A 20,908-nucleotide genomic window follows, 5' to 3' on the forward strand; every position below is an offset into this window, starting at 1 on the left:
AGCTCCATTTTGACCCCTAGCCTGGGACCTTCTATATGCCATGTGTACGGCACTTTAAAAAAAAAAAAGAAAGAAAGAAAGAAAGAAAAAAGGCTTATTTCTCATCTGTCAATCCCCTTTCTAAATCTTGCAGAACTCCTCTCCACAGAGGAAAAAAAGGCAGGTTGAATTTCCTTTTGGGCTGTGTTTCTTGACCATGTTTCAAGTCCATGCCAAGCTGGACCCCCTGGAGGCTAAGCTTCATCCCCCTGCTTCTTTCCTGACAATGAACTGGGGAAGCAAGTCTGCAGGTGGCCCACTCCTCTGAGCCCCTCCTCAGCCCCGAATACTCTTTGCCATGTCCCCTCCCTCTTTTTCCTTTGGTCCTTCTTCATTTTCCATTTCTAGGGCGAATGGTCCCCTTACTGATTTCGCTTTCTCTCTTTTCTCTTTCTAACTCTTTTTCCACTTTGCTACCACTATTGGAATGTAGAGTAAAGATGCTGGTATCAGGACTTTGGTTATGTTGGATGAACAAGGAGGTAAGTTCAGATTTCTTCAGTAAGAACTTCATCCAAATAAAGTGCATTTAAAAGATGATTTGTGCATCCACAGGTGGTCATTGACATATGTTACGTGTACCTGTATAAGCATGAGAGTACTAGAGTTTTCACCTTGCCTTTTTTCTCCTTTTTCTGTTGAAAAGATTGGTAAATATGGAAATGCTGAGATCTTCATGGCTGAATAAATGGTACTATTCTCCCTGTTACATGTGTTAGGGTAACAAAATTTTGAAGGCAGAAGTCATTTATTTGAATTTTTTTAATGATAGTATTTTGGACAGTTTGAGAATTCTCCCTTTATCCCCCATCTTTCCCATAAATTTGGTTTTCTTCTAACATTTCCTCAATATAATGAAAGGATAGTATGTCATGTTGTCCATTTCTTTTGACCATCCTAATTCAGCATCTGGCAGTTTTGATTTCCAAGTCGTTATGAAAATTCCTTAAATAACTGGAAGCTCTATTTAACAGGATGTAAGCTGAGGGAGATCATCGGAAGATGGAAAATTGAACCTCTTAAAATATTTAAACATTTTCTTTTAATTATTATGGAAATGCTAGAAGCAATAAAAATCAGACGGTCAGCCTTCTAATATAGCATCTTTATAGTCTATGGTGGAATCTAGAAGGGTAATACCCACATTATTTTCTTTGCATCCAGTCATACAGCAATGTTTTATTTAATTCTAACCACAAGTTAGTTACCTGATTCCATTCTGAAATCTCATCATAACAAACAGATGTGGCAGGAATTTTTTCTTTTTTCTTTTATGAAGACATCAGAAAATTCTTAGCAATCATGTGAAATTTTTTAATGTCAAAGATAAGACTAACATTTATTTACAACATGGGACGCCATAAACAAACTCTAAGAATAAACCTCAAATTGGGGGTAGGAGTGGGGACTTTCCTTAAAATAACAGACATAAGTCATTTCCCTAAAATGCAGAGAGACCTTGCATATAATCAGAGAAAAGGACAACAACCTACAAGACAAACTGATGTAACATGTACATCATCAGTTTCCAGGTAGACATATGAAACCATGCTTCACCCAAGAGCAGTAATGAGATGCCACTCTTTAGTAGATCGGCAAATTTTTTTAACTGATATACTCAATGCTGTGAATATGTTGTGAAAATAGAAGCTCAGTCTAGAGATGGGCACTGTTGATTGGTATGAATATTTGAAGAGTACTTTGCTAATAGCTCTAAATTTTGATGTATACCCATCTTTGATCAAGATATTCCACTCCTCAAATTATATGCTGAAGATATTCATTGACAACTCCATGAATTAAAAATATACATGCCTTATCTGGATAAGTATAAAACTGGAGACAAACTAAATGTCTTTCAGTGGGGAGACCAATCAAATGAATTATGGTATGGCCATAAAAGAAATTCTGATTGAATATTCTGAAACCATTGCAATATGAATAAATCTTTATTAACTGACTTCTGAAGAGTTAGGGCAGGGACAGGGAGGAAGGTGTATCATTTGGGGCCCTCTGGAAAGCAACCGCTAAGAATCAATTAAGTGTGTGAGATTTATTAGGGAAATGTCTGTGTTGAGTCAAGGGGAGAGGAAGCAGGAATAGGCCCGGGGGAGTCTTTCAGCTATAGGGTGGGCCTGACACTTGTGAGAGGAGAGAGGAGCAGAAGGAGGATTGTGTAGGAAGAGTCTCCTACTCCATGCAGCTCTGAGAAGATCTCAGCCAGGCTAATGGGCAGCTCAGGAGCAAAGACAACCTAATGAGCAGCCTGTGATGGGCAAGAATGCCTCAGCTGTAGTAAACTGTGCTCAGCCACTGTCAAGAAGCATCCCCCGGGGAGGATGTGGCCTCCATAGAAATGTGGTGGATCCCATAGTTGCCACAGCTGGAGGTGTCAACTGACTCCAGCCCCTCTTGAAGGGAGATCTGAGGGACACACCTTCATAGGCTTCAATATAAAGATTTTTGTTTCTATGTTATGTGTTTGTATTGAACTTTTCCAATAAATATGCACCAACCAATTTTTAAAAATCAAGAGAAAAAATTTTTGAAAAAAACAATTGAACATCAATCCCAACACCTTCCTCCCAGTTTAAAAAATAAAAATTGCCAAAAATTAATCAAATCTAGTCGGTTTGTATTTTGAAAGAATTACAACAGCTGTGGCAGTCTTGAGAACTCCTCAAATGAATTTACTTTAAATTGTAAGACTTGCTGGCTTGATCTGTATAACAGTATCCCAGACTATGTTACTCAGGATATAGCAAATCGTTGCTTTTTAAAAAGATTTTATTTAGGAGTTCCCTTGTGGCACAGTGGGTTAAATCCAGTGTTGTCACTGCAGTAGCCCAGGTTGCTGCCATGGTGCAGGTTTGATCCCTAGCCCAGGAACTTCCACATGCCATGCCATGGGTATGGCCAAAAAAAGGTTTTATTTAATTAAGCAGCAGGTGCCCATATAAAAGAGTGGTACCTCATTTCCAGGGCTAAATTGATACATATACACTCAAATGATGAGTTCTACCTTATTAACTCTTTTAGTTAATAATTTTTATGTGAAGAGGACAGAAAAGGAGCAATAGGAAAAAAGGTTTGAGAAATGGTCAGTATAATATCATTTCCCCCCTAACTATATAAAGCATTGACATCAAAACATGAAAAGTAATCTATACTAATCTGGAATCAAAAAGAAAGTAAATACTTGAATTGCAAGTTTCATTGTACTTTGATGAAGAAAATATAGAAACAAAATTCGCCAAAATCTCCAAACAAATACAAAAATGCGTTATTCTTAAACACAAAATGATTCCCAGGAACACTTTTATGTTATTCACTGAGAAATGAGGCAAAATAGCAAATTAATGTTTTCAGCTAAGACATTTCAATTGTGGCCACACCACAGTAAATGCTAAGTTCTTTGGTTAAACGTATTTCCTAGGCTAACCTGGATTTCGCCAGATGCATGGTGGATAGTTGATACTGACGAGAAGCATACAACTGTAAAACCCTCCGAAGTGAGTGGCTTCTGCCTGGTCTTAAGTGGTCCATGTTCCATGTATACTGTAGGAAGAGATTAGGACCTTTTAAAATGACTAAGGAGCATGCATCAACAGCTATCTTCACTGCCATCCTAAATGCATTTTGACTCTGCATATGCTCTGTAGTTATTTAGATCACTAACTACTTCAAAATTTCTCCCCAGTTATGCTCTGCTAATTTTGTTTTTGCCTGAACACCAAAAGTGTTGACTGCTTCTACCCTACAGCTGCACAAGAGTCTCAAGAAAACAGCCATCCTCCTAAAGAAACATTCCAGGTTGTCCTGCTAAATGGTTGCACTCGGAAATTCCTTATGGGATTCTTGTTTTATACCCAGGTATCAGGAGATGCCAAGGAGCACTGAGCATGACAGACCGTCCTAGAAATGTACCACGTCCTGGGACTTTTCTTGTCTTCAAGAGAAATCCCCATGAAACAGCCTTAGCTCTGATGGGGGATGATTTAACCTTTCACTTCTGAATCTCTTGTTTTCTTTTTTGATCGTTGCCGGGTTATGTTTGTTTCAATGCCGAAAATGCAGCTCTTGGGAAAATCCTTTGGGAACAGCACCAAACAAAACAGTTAAATCTTTGACCACTGCCTGGCAAAGTCAAGGCAAAGTAAACCCTCCTCCAGAGAGCCTGCCAACTTTCTTAAAAGGTTCATGGCACCACAAAGTAGCATTTGTGAAAAATACCTCTTGTTAAAGTTCACTCATCATATTTCTTATGAATGACTAAATCTGCATTGTCCAATATAATGGCCACTCATCATGTGGCTATTTAAATGTATTTAAATGAATTTCCATATGTTCATCAATGCTAAGGAAAAAGAAAATCATATAGGTAATTGGATATACTCATGAAGGCTTGCCCACTGGGTTAATCAATAGCATTGATGTCTTGCTATTTTTCTACTGTTTGTTTGTTTGTTTGTTTGTTTTTAAACAGGCTGAGGATTCTAACAGCTCCGTGTTGCCTTTCTTAAGTAAGATTAGCAGAAAAGATGTCTAAACTTAGCTATCTGAGCAGCCTGCCATTGGTGGTTCCATCACAAATAACCAGTCACCCAAAAATCATGGCAAAAGAGAACAATCTCTTGGTCCAACATAGTGGGATGTACTGAAGTATCTCCCCATTCAAAATGTTATTCTCCTCCCGATCTCCAAGAATAAACAGAAGACAGCCAGACAGTAAGTTAACGGGGCTAAGGAGCAGTCAACCCTGGACAGTGCTTTGCATCAGCCTCTGAGATGCTACTGTCCATCCCAGAACAGACCGAGGAGATGAGGAGATCGGTTGCTTTCAAGCATTTCCTGGAGTTCCCATTGTGACTCAGTGGTAACAAACCTGGCTAGTATCCATGAAGACACAGGTGTGATCCTTAGCCTCGCTCAGTGGGTTAAGGATACAGTGCTGCTGTGAGCTGTGGTGTAGGTTGCAGACATGGCTCAGATCCCACGTTGCTGTGGCTCTGGTGCAGGCTGGCAGCTACAGCTCCAATTTGACCCCTAGCCTGGAAATTTCCATATGCAGTGGTGCGGCCTTAAAAAAATTTTTTTAATTTTAAAAAAGCATTTCCTGAGAAACATCTTCACAGAAGTCATTGAAGTGCTGTGACGTCCCAGTATACCAAACACATCTACATATGTAACTCAGTACCACTCTAAAAATTAATATTATGGTGAGCACCTACTGTGTGCCATAGCACTGAATAAAATGGGCAAAAATTCTCTGCCTTTATAGCACTCACGTTTTAAGGGAGAACCGAAAAAATTAATATTATTGTCAGAATATCTGCGACAAAATAACCCCATGATATTTTTTAAATTAAGAATTTTACTGATAATTGTGTGTAAAGATACATTCAATCAACATTGGAGCTGTAAAATAAGTTTTCTGTATCAACTTTTCTAACAGAGCTCCAGAATTCCTCTTTGCTAATGATTTTTGCTGAACAAGATGCAGACCCATGGCAGAACCCAGCTCTCAGAAATAGGGATTTGGACCTGCCTGTTTTTATTTTCTAAATTGAGTTCTCTGGTTCAGATATCCAACACGTCACCTTTTTTTTTTTTTTTTGCATTATTTTCTAATCCCTGGAGACACAGTGGGTGGGCCTCCTGAAATGTCAAAGAGTTAATATTTGGGCTGAAAATATTAACTCGAGAAATTCTTCAAGAAGGGCAAATACCTAAGTGCGTGTCCCCATGCCATAATCTGTGCACATTTCAGCCATCATTAATTGAGTTCACCGTGTTTTCCCTCTGAGCCCAGGTACCTGCTTCAGCCCCATCTCAACCCAGCTCTCCAGGAAGCCATTAGCAATTGTTCAATTGGGATTTGGCATCCCTATTTCTGTCTGCACTTAACATGGTTCTTGTTTTGAAGATGTTGAGCTCCTTTCCCCCAACCAATCTCCTCATATGACAGTTAATTTGATCTATAGACTAATTTTCTACATTCCTTAAAGGAAATTGGAATGAAGTCTTCAGAAAAGCACAAAATTCTCTGGAATGTAAAGAATTGCCATGTATTTTTTTTAACCCCTTTAAGAATTTTCTCGGTGTTCCCATTTTGGCTCAGGAGGTTAAGAACCCAACTAGTATCCATGAGGATGTAGGTTCGACCCCTGGCCTCGCTCAATGGGATAAAGATCCAGCCTTGCCACAACCTGTGGTGTAGGTTGAAGATGCAGCTCGGATCCAGTGTTTCTGTGGCTGTGGTGTAGGCTGGCAGCTGCAGCTCTGATTCAGCCTCTAGCCTGGGAATTTCCATATGCCACAGGTGCTGTCCTTAAAAAAAAAAAAAAGAGAGAGAGAGAGAATTTTCTTAAAGATATTACCGTACTTATATTTATTCACCAAAGATTTGCCAGCACCAGAATGTTATTTTCTCTAGCTATCCAATGCTGGATAAACATTTTGTTTTCTCCAGTCATTTGAAAAGCAGAGCTGAGATAGTGGATTCCTAATGAGCTGAATTCTGTTCTTCAAACCTACAAAAAGAACACAATAGGCTCTTATTTTCCAAATGAACATTTTCTCTAGTTTAGGTCACTAGGGAACCTATCTTCGTTTTTTGGAATAACCATTTACGCCATATGATTTAATGTGAAATTGTTTTTATGTGATTATTTATGCCTGTAGACTGGAAATGTATTTACCAGTTTTATTCCAATCATGCCTTTCTTCCCAGAAGCATAGGCATGCATGCATAAAAATATAGATGAAAAGAGGAATAGAAATTTAATTAGGTTTTGTAAATAGACAGCCAAGACACCCATTGCTGCTTTAATGGTCTTAAAGGCTGTTTTACAAATCCCTTCATGGAACTCATAATTTACTCAATTTGATGGCACAACTTTTGGAAGATTAATCACATTGGTATATGTTACCCCAGCAACCTAGAAGTATAATTCATGTTTATGGCTATCGATCTATGTCTTAGGTACACTAAGGTGAGCTGTCCTAGCAGCAGTGACTTGATACTGGTTTATGTTCCAAATTATCGCCTTCCTTCAGACCCCGGCATTCATTTCTCCTGCTGTCTGCCTGGGGTTGGGGTCTAGCATGTCCCCCTACTGTGGAGAATGGGAAATCAGGGCAGAGAGTGAAATGCCTTCCAAAGCTTTCATAGCAAGTAAGTCAGCGGATGAAAGGAATTTAAATGTTCCTTCCAGTACTTGTAATGTGGCTGTGCTGATGTCACTTTTAGGGCTTCTGTGAATTAAGTACTCAAAATCAAGAATTGCCCATGGCCTGCCTTTGGCTAGATAGCAACTGAGAGAGGAAAAAAAGATCTGGTAGCCATTGCTAATTAACTATAGTTGTTTTTTTCCCCAAAGGAGGTGGATTCTATTTTCTACCCTTAGCTGGTTGAGGATGCTTAAAAAGCAAAAAATAGAGCCCTTTTAAAGTTGAAGGAGACACTTTCTCTAGTAGCATTAAATCTGGATGCCTAAAATAAAAACTAATACCCTGTTTTCTTTCTCTTGGATTTCACTGATCTCTGAGTAAGCGAACATGCGGTGCTGTTTTTCCCTGACACTCAGAATCAACCAGGCCTACCTACCCCATCCCATCATGTCTGAACTATAAACTACTGGAGCATCATTTTTGTTCATTTCCTTCCACTCTTGCCTGCTTAGGGCAGCAACAGCCGTCTACAGCAATGCATCCCCTTGGACAATGCATTGCAATAGCTCTCCTTTCTCTTTCAAATTCTGTTTCCGTAGTCATTTCTCATGTTCTGTTGGAAACCCAAAAAAAATTCATTCCACACTGTCATCCCTTTGTCCTAACCAGAACAACTCGATCGTGTCGAAGAAGGCATGAACCATATCAACCAAGACATGAAGGAGGCTGAGAAAAATTTAAAAGATTTAGGGAAATGCTGTGGCCTTTTCATATGTCCTTGTAACAAGTAGGTACTGGGTACCAGCTCTAATCTGTGGCGTCCAGTTTTCTTTCTTTCTTTTTGATTTATTTTTTTCTTTTTTAATGTCAAAGTGAATGTCTGAAGTTTTGTCTTTTTTTTCTTTGTCCTTTTCCATCTGCTTCATTCTGTGGGGATAAAATACTTATGTTTAATCAGAACAACTGGAACGCATTGAGGAAGGGATGGACCAAATCAATAAGGACATGAAAGAAGCAGAAAAGAATTTGACGGATCTAGGAAAATTCTGCGGGCTTTGTGTGTGTCCCTGTAACAAGTAGGTGCTGCCTGCCTGCCTGAAGCTTTGGTTTCCCAAGGCCCATCTCCAAGCCTTGACAAGCTCATTCCTGCCGGGCGCAAGGCAGGATGAGTATGTGGCATGCAGAACAGATCAATACTGTCTCCGATGCATTCATCTCATAGCATAGATGATATTAGCAGGAGTTACTGTTGATGCATTAAAAATCAGGCATACTACAGTGAAAGCTTCACTGTCAGCAACTTTATTGATGAAACGTTTCAACATTTTCCAGAAAGTGTACCTCGAGACAGAGACTAACCTCAAGAAAAAGGCACCCAGGGAATTTTATGTTTTCTAAATCCCCAAAGCCAAAATTGCAGATGTAGAAAAGATGGGGGTTGGGGGTAAGTTTGGAAGATGAGAAACACTTACATCAAGGTTTGATTTTTCAGAAGCCAAAGTGACAGGTAATTTGGCCCAAACAAGCATTCCATCAGTTAGAAAGTATGAGACAGATTCACCCTTTCAGCTGCCCACCAGTTGCCAAATCTGGTCAGCGGTTAGACTAGGGATGCCAAAGCCACACCAATGCAGAGGCAATGAGTTCTTCAGTGAGAAGTGCTCAAGCCTTAGACAAATTGGACCCATCCCTCTCCAATTCTTCCTCTTGGAAGATCTCCCCGTACACTGGCCGAAATGTTGAAATGTGTAGATTTTGCATGCACGACATCACAAAACATTCAACTGTTCTCAAGGTTCTGCAACGCTTTTTTTGGAATGTAGCAGAAATGTGACATGTGGTTATAAAGGTTTGCAACAGAAGGAACCTGAAAATAAGGGTTCTGGAAGGTAGTCTCATTGGACTAGCAGTGGAAAAAAAAAAAAATGCATGAGTGGAGTGTCCAACATGCATTTGAAAAATTAAACCGGTTACCCCATCTCCCTCACCCCTCCCACTTCCCTTTGAACAGAAGCTTTTTTCCTAAAAGCTCTCCTGATCCTAGCTTTTAGAATAGAAATTGTTGTCATTTCTAGCTGATTATATGACCATTCACATCCTTTAAACTTTGAGGCTGATTTAAAATATCCCACTTCCTGTTTAGGAGGGGGAGGGGCTCAATTTACAAATAAATGTAAAGCTTTTTTTTTTTTTTTTTTTTATTTTAAGAACGATCTACAGTAAACCTGATTAACTGGAATCTAGCTAACTGGAACCCTCGGGTGTATTTGAATTTTGCTCCCTTCCATTTTTAGCAAAAAAAGACAAATGAACAAAGGGAAAATATATCCCATCAGGGATTTAAAATGGTTTCTCTTTAAGGCCATTCTAAGCAGTTTGCATTCTCTCATTCAGTCTCCATCCTAAAACTTCAGCATCTCAGAGGATCAAATAATAAGAGCTGGTTTGCAGAGAAAAGGCCATCAGACACATCAAGAGAAACCATAACCAAGGAATGATTTAATCGTGTTCACTACCCTAAGACTCTAAGGCCAGAACGTGGCTCAACAATCTAACAGATATTTAACAATTACCCCTGAAACAAAATTTTCCTCCACGCCCCCTTGTTAATTAAGAAAGCCCTATAATTCACCAACATGCTATTGCTAAGCATTCCAGTTAGTCAAGATTTAACTGTATATCCTTTTCAGTGGCCACTTGCCCCCAGATGAGATATCTACCTGTTCTGTGATGAATTCCAACAGATACTTTTTCCCCACCCATCAACTGTGTGTGGAGAAAGGGTGGAGGCAGGCCCCCTCACTCCCCGGGATGGATTCCAATATAAAGATGAAATGACGGCCCCTACAAATTCCACATACTAGTTGGCACTAATTCCTTATTGCACAAGAGACCCTAACTGAGCTTCAAAGCTTGACTGAAATGTTCCCTATTGTGTGTAAATAATGCTTTAAAAACCATGTGTCACAACGCAGTGGCTGGTGGTGCCCTGGACTCTCTGAGGGCTTCGCCCTGTCTCTGCATGTTTCGAAGGACTATGGTAGATGTCCAGCACTTATGTGAGTCTATGTGCAGCATTGTGGGTGCAGTGATTCGCCTTCGTTCAGAAACGCAAACCTCCCCAACCCCCTTGACTCTGCCAAAGATGGTATACCAGACATTTTACATAGCAGAAAGCATCACAAGGTCCAGGTAACTTCTTCTAATATGAGGAGGGAGGGGATGGGGATTTGGAGGAAGGGGGAACCAGACTTTAAACTCTATTAAATTCGTTTTTGGATTTTGTCCCACTAAGTGGGCTCCTGGCTCTTAGCAGCGAATTTGGACTGCTGCAGGGGTTGTGGCATTCATGATACATCAGATTATGGGAGTCGCTGAAATTTCATTTGGACAGTTTTCCAATTTGTCTCCAGGGTTGCTTGGTCCCCAGTCTGCAAATATTAGTGGTAGAGCCAGTTTTAATAGATGGCTATGGTCCTCCAGTAAAAGAAAAAAGAAAGAAAGAAGCTAAATTCTGGTGCCTTATCATAGAAAATGTGAAAATGGGACCAAAGAAAGTTCTGTTCTTGGACTAAAAAGCGTGTGGTTTCTACTATGCAAAGAACCTAAAAACATCTTTGATGGCACAATTACAACACACCCACCAAAATATGCTGCACATGTTTCTATTGGGCACAACAGGTATGCCTGGATTTTAAGTCTCTCTCCAAGGCAGCTCAGTGAAATATGGCCCACGGAGACCACACCCTTTCCAGACTACTCTTCCCCTACCTGACCCCAGCATAGTTTAAGTAGGAGTTTGTAACCACTCCCAGCCTGCCCCGCTGCCCAACAAAGAAGCTATTGAACCTGCGTTTCAAATCTTCATGAAGGCTATTACTGTCCTGCTAGTGCCTTTTTGAGAATGATCAACTTCTGGAGTAGTTTGGCTTAAATGAGAATGCTTCACTTTCTACTCATGCCTGTAGCTGGTGCATGAAGAAGATGTAGAGGGATTTCCCTTTTTTTGGTGCTAGATGGCTTGTTCTCTCTTCTATTTTCCTGCATTCATTTCACTACGCCTCTTTTACTTTTTGTCTCTGTGGACAAAGGTTTGTACATCGACTCTGGATGTATGGTGACTGTTTGGAAGTACCGATATATTATCTAATTCAAATCACTCTAGAGGCAACTCAAAGACCATCACCCTTGGCCAACCACCAGTCCTTTATGTGCTCCATGCAGAGTGGGAATGCTTGGTTCCACAAATGCCTTGAGGGAAAAAAAATTAAAACAGGGAATCTTTGCATGATGGTGTGTAAAAACTTGGTCCAGTATGTTTTTTTTGATGCCAGTGCGTTGCTGTGGTGTGATGTACACACTCTACTTGGCAGTCTTGTTTTGTGTCTGTCTGCCAGTATGTTTCTTCTGTGTGTTTTGTGTCTCAAAATAGAACCTTGTCATTGAAATAGAACTGAATGTCCTCCAGCTACCTTAAATCTTGTCTTAAATCCAACAAAAACAAACCAAAACAAAGAACAACCTATGGGCAAAGTTTGCCATCTTGACAATTGCAGTTGACTTGATTGGAAATGAAAATCCTGAGTAGCTGAGGCATGGTGGTGGCCAACTGTTTGGGTCCGGATTATGATATATCGGTATTCTCTGATGCCTCAAATTAAAACTCATTTGCTTGGTTCGATTCTTAGCTTGAAGAGGGAACCATTGTTGTGAGCTTGATGCTCCACCCCCTTTGCTGGTCACTCACCCTCTTTTTTGCATAGGCTTAAATCAAGTGATGCTTACAAAAAAGCCTGGGGCAATAATCAGGATGGAGTTGTGGCCAGCCAGCCTGCTCGTGTGGTGGACGAACGGGAGCAGATGGCCATCAGTGGTGGCTTCATCCGCAGGTGAGCCTAGTGCAGCCAGCATTATAACAATTACCTGATTTTTCAAAATTTTAATGGAGTATAGTTGACTTGTGGTGTTATGTTACCTTCAGTTATACAGTAAAGTGAATCAGTTCTACGTATACATATATCCATTCTTTTTCAGGTTCTTTTCCCATATAGGTAATTACAGAGTATTGGGTACATTCCCTTGTGCTATACAGTAGGTCTTTGTTACTTACCAATTTTATAAATAATAGTGTGTACATGCCACTCCCAACCTCCCAGTTCATCCCTCCCCATAGCATTTCCCTTTTGGTAACCATAAGTTTGGTTTTGAAATCTTTGGGTCTGTTTCTGTTTTATGAATACGTTCTTTTGTACTGTTTTTATTAGATACCATGTATTAATGATCTCATGTGATATTTCTCTTTCTTTGTCTCACTTGCTTCACTTAGTATGATCATCTCTAGGTCCATCCATGGGGATGCAAATGGCATTCTTTCATTCTTTTTTTTGGCTGAGTAATATTCCATTGTACATATGTACTACATCTTCTTTATCTAATTCTTTGTTGATGGACACTTAGGTTGCTTCCATGTCTTGGCTATTATAAATAGTACTGCCATGAACATTGGAGTGCATGTATATTTTTGAAATATGGTATTCTCCAAATATATGTCCAGGAGTGAGATTGCTGGATCACATGGTAGTTCTATATTTATTTTTTATTTATTTATTTTTATTTTTATTTTTTTGCTTTTTGGGACCACACATGCAGCATATGGAAGTTCCCAGACTAGTGGTCTGGTTGGAGCTACAGCTTCCCACCTACACCACAGCCACAGCAATGCAAGATTGGAGCTGTGTCTGTGGCCTACACCACAACTCATGTCAGATCCTTAACCCACTGAGTGAGGCTAAGGATTGAACCCAAGTCCTTATTGGGTTTGTTACTGCTGAGCCACAGCAGGAACTCTAGTAATTCTATATTTACTTTAAGGATCCTCCATACTGTTATCCATAATGGTGGTACCAACTTATATGCCCACCAACAGGGTAGGAGTGTTCCCTTTTCTCCACACCCTCTTCAGCATTTATTGTTTGTAGACTTTTTGATGATGGCCATTCTGACTGGTATGAGGTCAGTTATCTACTTTTTAGGGACAAACCACCTCAAACTGAGTGGTTCTTAAAACAATCATTTTATTACTTTTTTTTTTTTTTGCTTTTTAGGGCCCCACCTGTGGCATACGGAGGTTCCCAGCCGAGGGGTTGAACTGGAGGTGTAGCCGCCTGCCTACACGACAGGCACAGAAACGTCAGATCTGAACCACATCTTCGACCTATACCACAGCTCATGGCAACGCTGGATCCCCAACCCAGTGATCGAGGCCAGGGATTGAACCCACTACCTCATGGTTTCTAGTCAGATTCACTTCTGCTGAGCCATGGCGGGAACTCTCACTTTTATTACTTCCGAATTTTTTTTTTTTTGCCACACCCAAGGCATGTGGAAGTTCCCGAGCCAGAGACTGAAGTTGAGCCACAGCAGTAACTCAAGCTGCTGCAGTTACAACACCAGATCCTTAACCCACTGTGCCGCAGAGAACTCTCTGAATCTTTTCGTTGGCTGAGCAGTTCTTCCGAGAGCCTCTCCTGGGCTCACTCATTATATATAACTGGGTGTAGGATGATCCAAGATGGCCTTATTGTTTATCTGGTGGTCGGCTGGGGCTGTCACTGAGGGCCTCTCTTTTCCTCTCCGTGGCCTCTCCAACAGTAAAGCCCAGGTTTCTTGCATGGTGGGGGCAACAACCTCAGCAGTAGACTCTGATGCACAGGATTTATCAAACCTTTGCCCACGTTTCGTGAGACAAACCAAGTCACATGACCACATCCAACACCAGCGCAGTAGTAAGGAGGTGTCTCATTTCATGAGTTCAGTTGGACAGAAGTTACTAAAGAGATTGTTTACAGAGGTGTGGGCAGTGTCAATAACAAGGAACGGTGAAGCACTTAGGAACTAGCAATAGCCAGGAAGGGTCCTAACTGGCCAGGAGCAATCTATCACCAGAAGCCAAGAGGAATTACATCTGTGGGCAGGGGCTATATGTTGAGATTCAGCAACTGTAGACCCAGCAGGAAACAAGAAAGGGAAATAAGTGCCCCAACCCCTCAGCCTCTTGCCCTCCGGTCCCTCAATGGCCATTGGCCAGAGGCCACAGAAAGTCAAAATAAGAGAACCTGGGTGATAGGGTTGTAGAGAGGTCAGCCTCTGAGCCAGAGAACAGATCAAGGGGTACACACAGAGAATAATGAGGAGACCTGACTTCTTAAGCAGGTCCTATGAGATCTGGAAACAAAAGCTAATTTAACCTCTATTTAAAAATCTCAAATCACACATCTGCTGATTTAAAACTCAGCTCCCAAGAGATCAGAAAATAATAATAATAACAAATAGTCCTGTTGCCAAAAAAAAAAAAGGGAAAAGTTATTCTTTTTTGCAGGTTACTACCCTAGGACTCAGCAGTAACTAGGGTAGCTGTTTGATCAACCATCTATATACCCAGATTCAAAAGATGAGTCACTGCTCTTTATGTATAAATGTCCAGATGTCTACCCAGAACTTCACAGATGACAATTCTATTCATGTTTCTGTCTGCTCCCAGGGAAACTAGACCAGGGGTCCTCAAACCTAACTGCATATTAGAATAACTGTGCAATTTTTTAAAAGTATCAGTGCCTGGGCTTAATCCAAACCCAGTGAATCAGAATCTCTAGAAATGAGACATGGATATCAGTAGTTTTAAAGCTGCTCAGGTAATTCTGAAATGCAAAGAGGGCTGAGGACCATGGAATTAGAAGTATGTCTCAGCTGCTGATGATCATTTAAATAAGCTTCTTTTTTTCTACATAAGAGATCTAGAAAGTTCCCTTTTAATTTTATCTGGATTTAAATGGTTTTAAAACCTTAGAGAAACAATCTGCATTGGGATTTACCATGGGGGAAGGATGTTAACCCTTCCAAACATATTTTAGCCCATCAGCATCTGTGGTAGAAAAATGTTTTTTGGTAGGGTTTTTTGTTGTTGTTGTTGTTTTTGCTTTTTAGGGCCGCACCCATGGCATATGGAGGTTCCCAGGCTAGGGGGCCAATTGGAGCTACAGCTGCTGACCTATGGCACAGGCACAGCAATGCAGAATCCAAGCCATGTCTATGACCTACACCACAGCTCACGGCAACACCAGATCCTTAACCTACTGAGCAAGGAACCCGAAAACTCGTGGTTCCTAGCCGGATTTTTTCCACTTCGACACGATGGGAACTCCTAAAAAGAGTTACTTCTTAACTTTCAAGCTGGACTATGAAAAAAATGAGAGCCAAGTCCTTCCTCCCCACTTAAACTGAAACAGTAATTTTCTGTCCCAGTCTTCTTCTTTGAGATCATCCATTCACAGTGCCACCAAAAATCCCATAGCATTGAAATCTGAGCAAATAAAACCACCTTGACAAAAAGCTCCCTTTGGAGTTCTTGGGAGCAAAAAGGATTAAGGGGCAGACTATAATTCACATTCCTCTTCCCTTTGATATTGGTCCCAAATGGAGAAGGAGATGGGTGGAGAAATTCTGTGACTTAGTTCAATAGCTTTCTCTTTCATTCTAAATTTGACCCTTGTAGATTTTGATTGACATCTCAGAAAGAAAAATACAGTTTCTAACTAGTTCCATCTTCATTCTCTGACCCAGAATCCTCCCAGCTAAAATGATTTTACCCTTAAAAAAAAAAAAATGAAAATTGGGATAAACATATGAAGGGAGGAAATGATGATGTGTTGGTGGAAGTTAGAAAAGTAGGTAAATTAATCTATTTAATATGCCTTCTTTAAAAGTAGAAATTTAGGAGTTTCCTTTGTGGCTCAGTGGTTAACGAACCCGACTAGGATCCATGAGGACGCAGGTTCAATCCCTGGCCTCACTCAATGAGTTAAGGATCCAGCGTTGCCATGGTCTGTGGTGTAGGTCGAAGATGTGGCTCAGATCCTGCGTTGCTGTGGCTGTGTGTAGGCCAGCAGCTGCAGCTCTGATTCGACCCCTGGCCTGGGAACCTCCATAGGCTGTGGGTGCAGCCCTAAGAAGCAAAAAAAATAAAAATAAAAAATAAAAGTAGAAATTTATCAATATGCAATTTTTAAAAGTACCTTGTAATGTACAAAAGCTAAAATGTGTTCCTGTGTTGAACGGAGATTCAGAAAGTATAGGGTTGATACCTAGAGGTCTATAGATTTACCCTCATCTTTGACTCCTTGGTATTTGAGTTTCTTTTATCTTCTAAAAACTGCTCTTTGATACCCAGGGTAACAAATGATGCCCGAGAAAATGAAATGGATGAAAACCTGGAGCAGGTGAGCGGCATCATTGGAAACCTCCGTCACATGGCCCTGGATATGGGCAATGAGATCGATACACAGAACCGCCAGATCGACAGGATCATGGAGAAGGTGGGTGCATGGCTGTCAGTATGTTTCCTTTGCTCATCACTTCCTCTGAAATAACCACTGAGGAAGGGTGAAGGGCATCACAAGACCCTCACGCCATGACTTTAGGTTTAGGCACTGAAAGATAATCCAAAAATTGTCTAATTTTCCAAGACAAAAATCCAGCAGCACAGAAGTAAATACCAGGGTAGAATTTAATCTAGCAGATAGTCCTCCAAGGGCATCTTTATTTTAGGCAACTGCTGGGCATATTAGGATGAGAGAAACAGCATCCTTACAGCCAAGAAACTTAGAACAGTGAATTTCCAGATGAAAATATAATTTGCCAAGAAAGCCACACATCCAGTGCTAAATGAGGTTAGATGAGGAAAGACTTCAGGGTTCAGTAGATGGGGAAATCTCCCCCAAAAAAGTCGAATTTGTATTGAGTCTCTAAGGATGGTTAGGAGCTTGTCAAATGGAGATGATGTAGGAATAGAGTCAGGAAATGGAAGTGCCAAAGCTTTAATGATAGTTCAAAAAGGCCCAGATTCCATTTCTAGGTCAGTGGTGCACATGTCCAGATCTCAAAGTGGAAACATAACCTGAGGAAGTTGAGTTCACAGGAGGACACCAGATGTCAATCTAAGATTGAGCCCCTCGTGTCAATAAGAGGCATTAAGGAAGAGTGGGGACAATATAATGGAAAAGGGTGGGTTCGGGGTCTTGAGATTAGGAGGGCCCAGAAGGAAACGCTGAAAAGCTTTGGTAAAAAGATATGGGCACCAAACCCTGATATTCTACACTATATGCATCTGATACAGCTTCTGTATCTTTGTATTCCACCCCCTCACCAATCAGTAGAGTCCTAAATATTGCTTGTAATCTCTTAAAATGTCCAAATGTTAACAAGGGAGAAATACACACATTGTAAGTTTAAAGGCAGTTGTGCATCTATAATCAATTCTACTCAGCTAATCATATATTGTGTGAGATTATTCCTTGGAAGGTGCTGATGTTTTGAGTCTGAAACCCTGAGTTTCTTTTCAACAATTTACTCCACTTTGGTAGGGGAAGAAGGGTGTTTTTTGAGATCTCTTGAATCACAAAGCTAAATACTCAATTTCTTGGTACCTAAGCATTCTCTGCTGACTTGAGAAAGGCATGAATAGACATAAAAGGAATGATTTGCCCTATTGTGTTCTATATACATTATATTAAAAACTATTTGATTGCATGATACTTTGCCTACTCAGTATTGAACTGCATAATAATGTCAGATGTCAGTGTTGGTTGACAAATATTTGTCCTCTGCTTACTTTCACAAGACCTGACATACTTATCATTGTTAAGAGCCTTTGAAATGCTAAAGCTTTGAAAGCTGTGCAAATCAATAGATTTTAGAACAATATTGAGAGTCTCAAAAAGCACTAGAGCCAACACAAATGGACCTAATGCATTATGGTCCAGAAAAATGAACTAAGAGGTAATTGCCAGCTTACCTTCCAACAGGAAAATGATTTCAAAAAAAAAAAAGAAAAGTAGTTATTTTCTATCAATGGGCCCAATTTACTCACAGATGTAGGAAGATAATGTATCTCAGACTCAATTAGAGTCCCAGAAAGAGAAGTTCTGCTAAGAAAGAGGGGTCAAACCTTTACTGATAGAGCTGGGCTTTAAGCAAGCGTAAGTCTTCCTGGAAAGGCAAGTGACATCTTAATTCTGCCACTTTGCATTTCCAGTTCTCTTCTTTAAGGAAAACCTTTCATTCTGGGGCTGATTTACTGCACAGGCAAAGACAGACGCAGCTCTAAGTTTTATAAGCTTTCAAAAAGTCAGGCAAGTGAATAGGAAAGAGCCTTTATGTCATCTTTGAATGTTGAGTTGCTTAAGTGGGGAAGGGGTCTAGTTACCTTCAAATAACTAGTGGGGTTTTTTTTCCCCTCATCAAAATGACAATCTAGATATGAGTTAGATAAAGTCCATTTCAACTCAACATTGCCCCAAATGAAACAGGTTACAGGAGTTACACAGTCATTGGTAGACTTCTACCTTCTTGTACAAGTTCTTTCTACTGTTAATAGGAAGTGCAAAGGCTTCCTGCATATCTAAGGTTAAAATCACATTGTAGGACTGAAGAGAATCTTCTGGTACTTCTCTCATGACCACAAAAATAGCTTCACCCAACTCTGTCAGTCACAATCCTTTCTCATCCCTTCAATTAACAGTCAAGTTTTGGGAGTCCAAAACAATGCAATTTTCCATACATTCCCATGGACTGTCAAGAAGTTACTTTGTCTATTTAAACACCTTGCTTTCTGGAGTTCCAGCTGGGCTCAGTGGAATCCAACCTGACTAGTATCTATGAATATGCAGGTTCGATTCCTGGCCCCACTCAGTGGGTTAAGGATCTGGTGTTGCCGTAATGTGTCGCAGACACGGCTCCAATCCGGCACTGCTGTGGCTGTGGCGTAGGCCGACAGCTGTAGCTCCAATTCGACCTCTAGCCTGGGAATTTCCGTATGCCACAGTTGTGGCCCTAAAAAGAAAAACAAAAAACCTTGCTTTCTGATTTAAAGTATTTTTATATATAATTTTCTAAGGTTAAAATGGTATGATTCTTTCAAAAAACTACTAAAATTAGGGCGAGTTTATATCAGATCTTCATGGGAACTGTTGCTAAGGAAACAACAGAGTGATGTTCAAACTTGGATTTAAAGTTGTCAGTGAAAAAAATAAATAAAGTTGTCAGTGGAAGATGCCATGCACATGTATACGATGAAATACGTTAAATGCTGAAGCTTTTAGCACTCCTCAAATTCTCCCATCAACAAGGAAATACGGCATTTGAAAACTGAGACCTTGACTTCCAGTAGGGCTTTCCAGGCTTCACAACATGGGTTCTCATCTGAAAGATGTTAGAGAACAGTTCAAATCTGCGATCAGAGCAGGATGCCAATATGAAGAAGTGTATTCATTTCTGGAAGTCTGTGCTGTGCCCTAAAAGCTACCTGCCATGGTCTGAAGTTGAGATTTCCAGAGTGTTCAGAAGGGTGGGCTAAACAGCTCCGTCTACCTCTCTTACTGACTTGTTTGTTGGAGGGCATCCTGGTTTTCTCAGAAGGGCAAATTGTGTAACATATTTTGAGCATACCAGCGAGTTTAGGAGTTTCTAAATAGAAATATGAAAACTGGAATGAGATGGATTGCATAAATAAAGTCCTAAAGCATATAAATAGAATAAACACAGACGTGTTCTCCAAATACTGGGAAGACATCTAAAAAAAGATTATCTCACAAAAAATTATCTCAGAATTTTTTTTCTAAAAGCACTTCTATTATATAATATCATAAAGATATGGTGCCTTTTGTGTCAGATATTGTATGTCTGGAATATTGGTATGCTTCAAAAATGATTTTGGTGGCCATCACAGACACTTATTGAAAACGGCTCCTCCCAGGTCCTTTAAGAATACCCAAAGAGTAAGCTGATGCTCTCCTTGCTTCAAAATATCCTCTGGTACCATCATGAGAAGACTCTCCAGTGCATTCTTTTTTTTTTTTAAAGCCACATCTGAGGCATATGGAATTTTCTAGGCTAGGCATCAACTATGAGCTGCAGCTGTGACCTATACCATAGCCACAGCCACACAAGTTCCAAGGTGCATCTGTAATGTACGCTGCAGCTTGCAGCAGTGCTAGATCCTTGACCCACTGAATGAGGCCAGGGATTGAACCTGCGTCCTCATAGACTCTATGTCCGGTTCTCTTTTTTTTTTGTAAAATATATGTATATTTTTTAAATGTCATAAAATAGCAATAATTTTTATAGCTCAGAAGTATTCCAGCCTTCCATCTCTGTTATGAACTGCATTTTACATATCTGTCATAATATTTGCCTTTCCACTTTTTTTTTTTAAAGATAGAATGGCCTTTATTTTGTTTTTTTGACTATAGAATATTCTTGTTATTTTTTAATAGTTATTTCCCCAATACAATTTTTTTTCTACTGTACAGCATGGTGACCCAGTTACACATACATGTACTCATTCATGCTCCATCATAAGTGACTAGACATAGTTCCCAGTGCGACACAGCAGGATTATGTCCAGTTCTTAATCCACTGAGCCACAGTGGGAACTCTTCCGGTGAATTCTTGTTGCAAGAAATCCTAGAATGTTTGCCTCCAGAAATGTCATCCATTTTTTGTTTGTTTGTTTTCTTGTCTTTTTTCTGGGCCCCCACCCACAGCATATGGAGGTTCCCAGGCTAGGGGTCTAATGGAGCTGCAGCAGCAAGCCTACACCACAGCCACAGCAACTTGGGATCCAAGCCTCATCTGCGACCCA

General features: G+C 40.3%; 1 protein-coding gene across 3 annotated transcripts in view; it reads left to right on the forward strand.

Annotated features, from left to right (window-relative positions):
• SNAP25 (synaptosome associated protein 25) overlaps positions 1 to 20,908 on the forward strand; it is a 131,466-nt gene that overhangs the window by 106,871 nt on the left and 3,687 nt on the right. For 2 of the 3 annotated variants that reach the window (XM_021078359.1, XM_021078360.1), the window contains 4 exons: positions 473 to 521; positions 8,171 to 8,288; positions 11,976 to 12,101; positions 16,439 to 16,583. In XM_021078359.1, the coding sequence (XP_020934018.1) occupies positions 473 to 521; positions 8,171 to 8,288; positions 11,976 to 12,101; positions 16,439 to 16,583 (438 nt within the window). Of the gene's footprint in view, positions 1 to 472; positions 522 to 7,881; positions 8,000 to 8,170; positions 8,289 to 11,975; positions 12,102 to 16,438; positions 16,584 to 20,908 lie in introns of all 3 variants that reach the window. The other variant, XM_021078361.1, reaches the window with a different exon arrangement.

The sequence above is a fragment of the Sus scrofa genome, chromosome 17 (assembly GCF_000003025.6).
Source record: "Sus scrofa isolate TJ Tabasco breed Duroc chromosome 17, Sscrofa11.1, whole genome shotgun sequence".
NCBI classification, from domain to species: Eukaryota; Metazoa; Chordata; class Mammalia; order Artiodactyla; family Suidae; genus Sus; species Sus scrofa.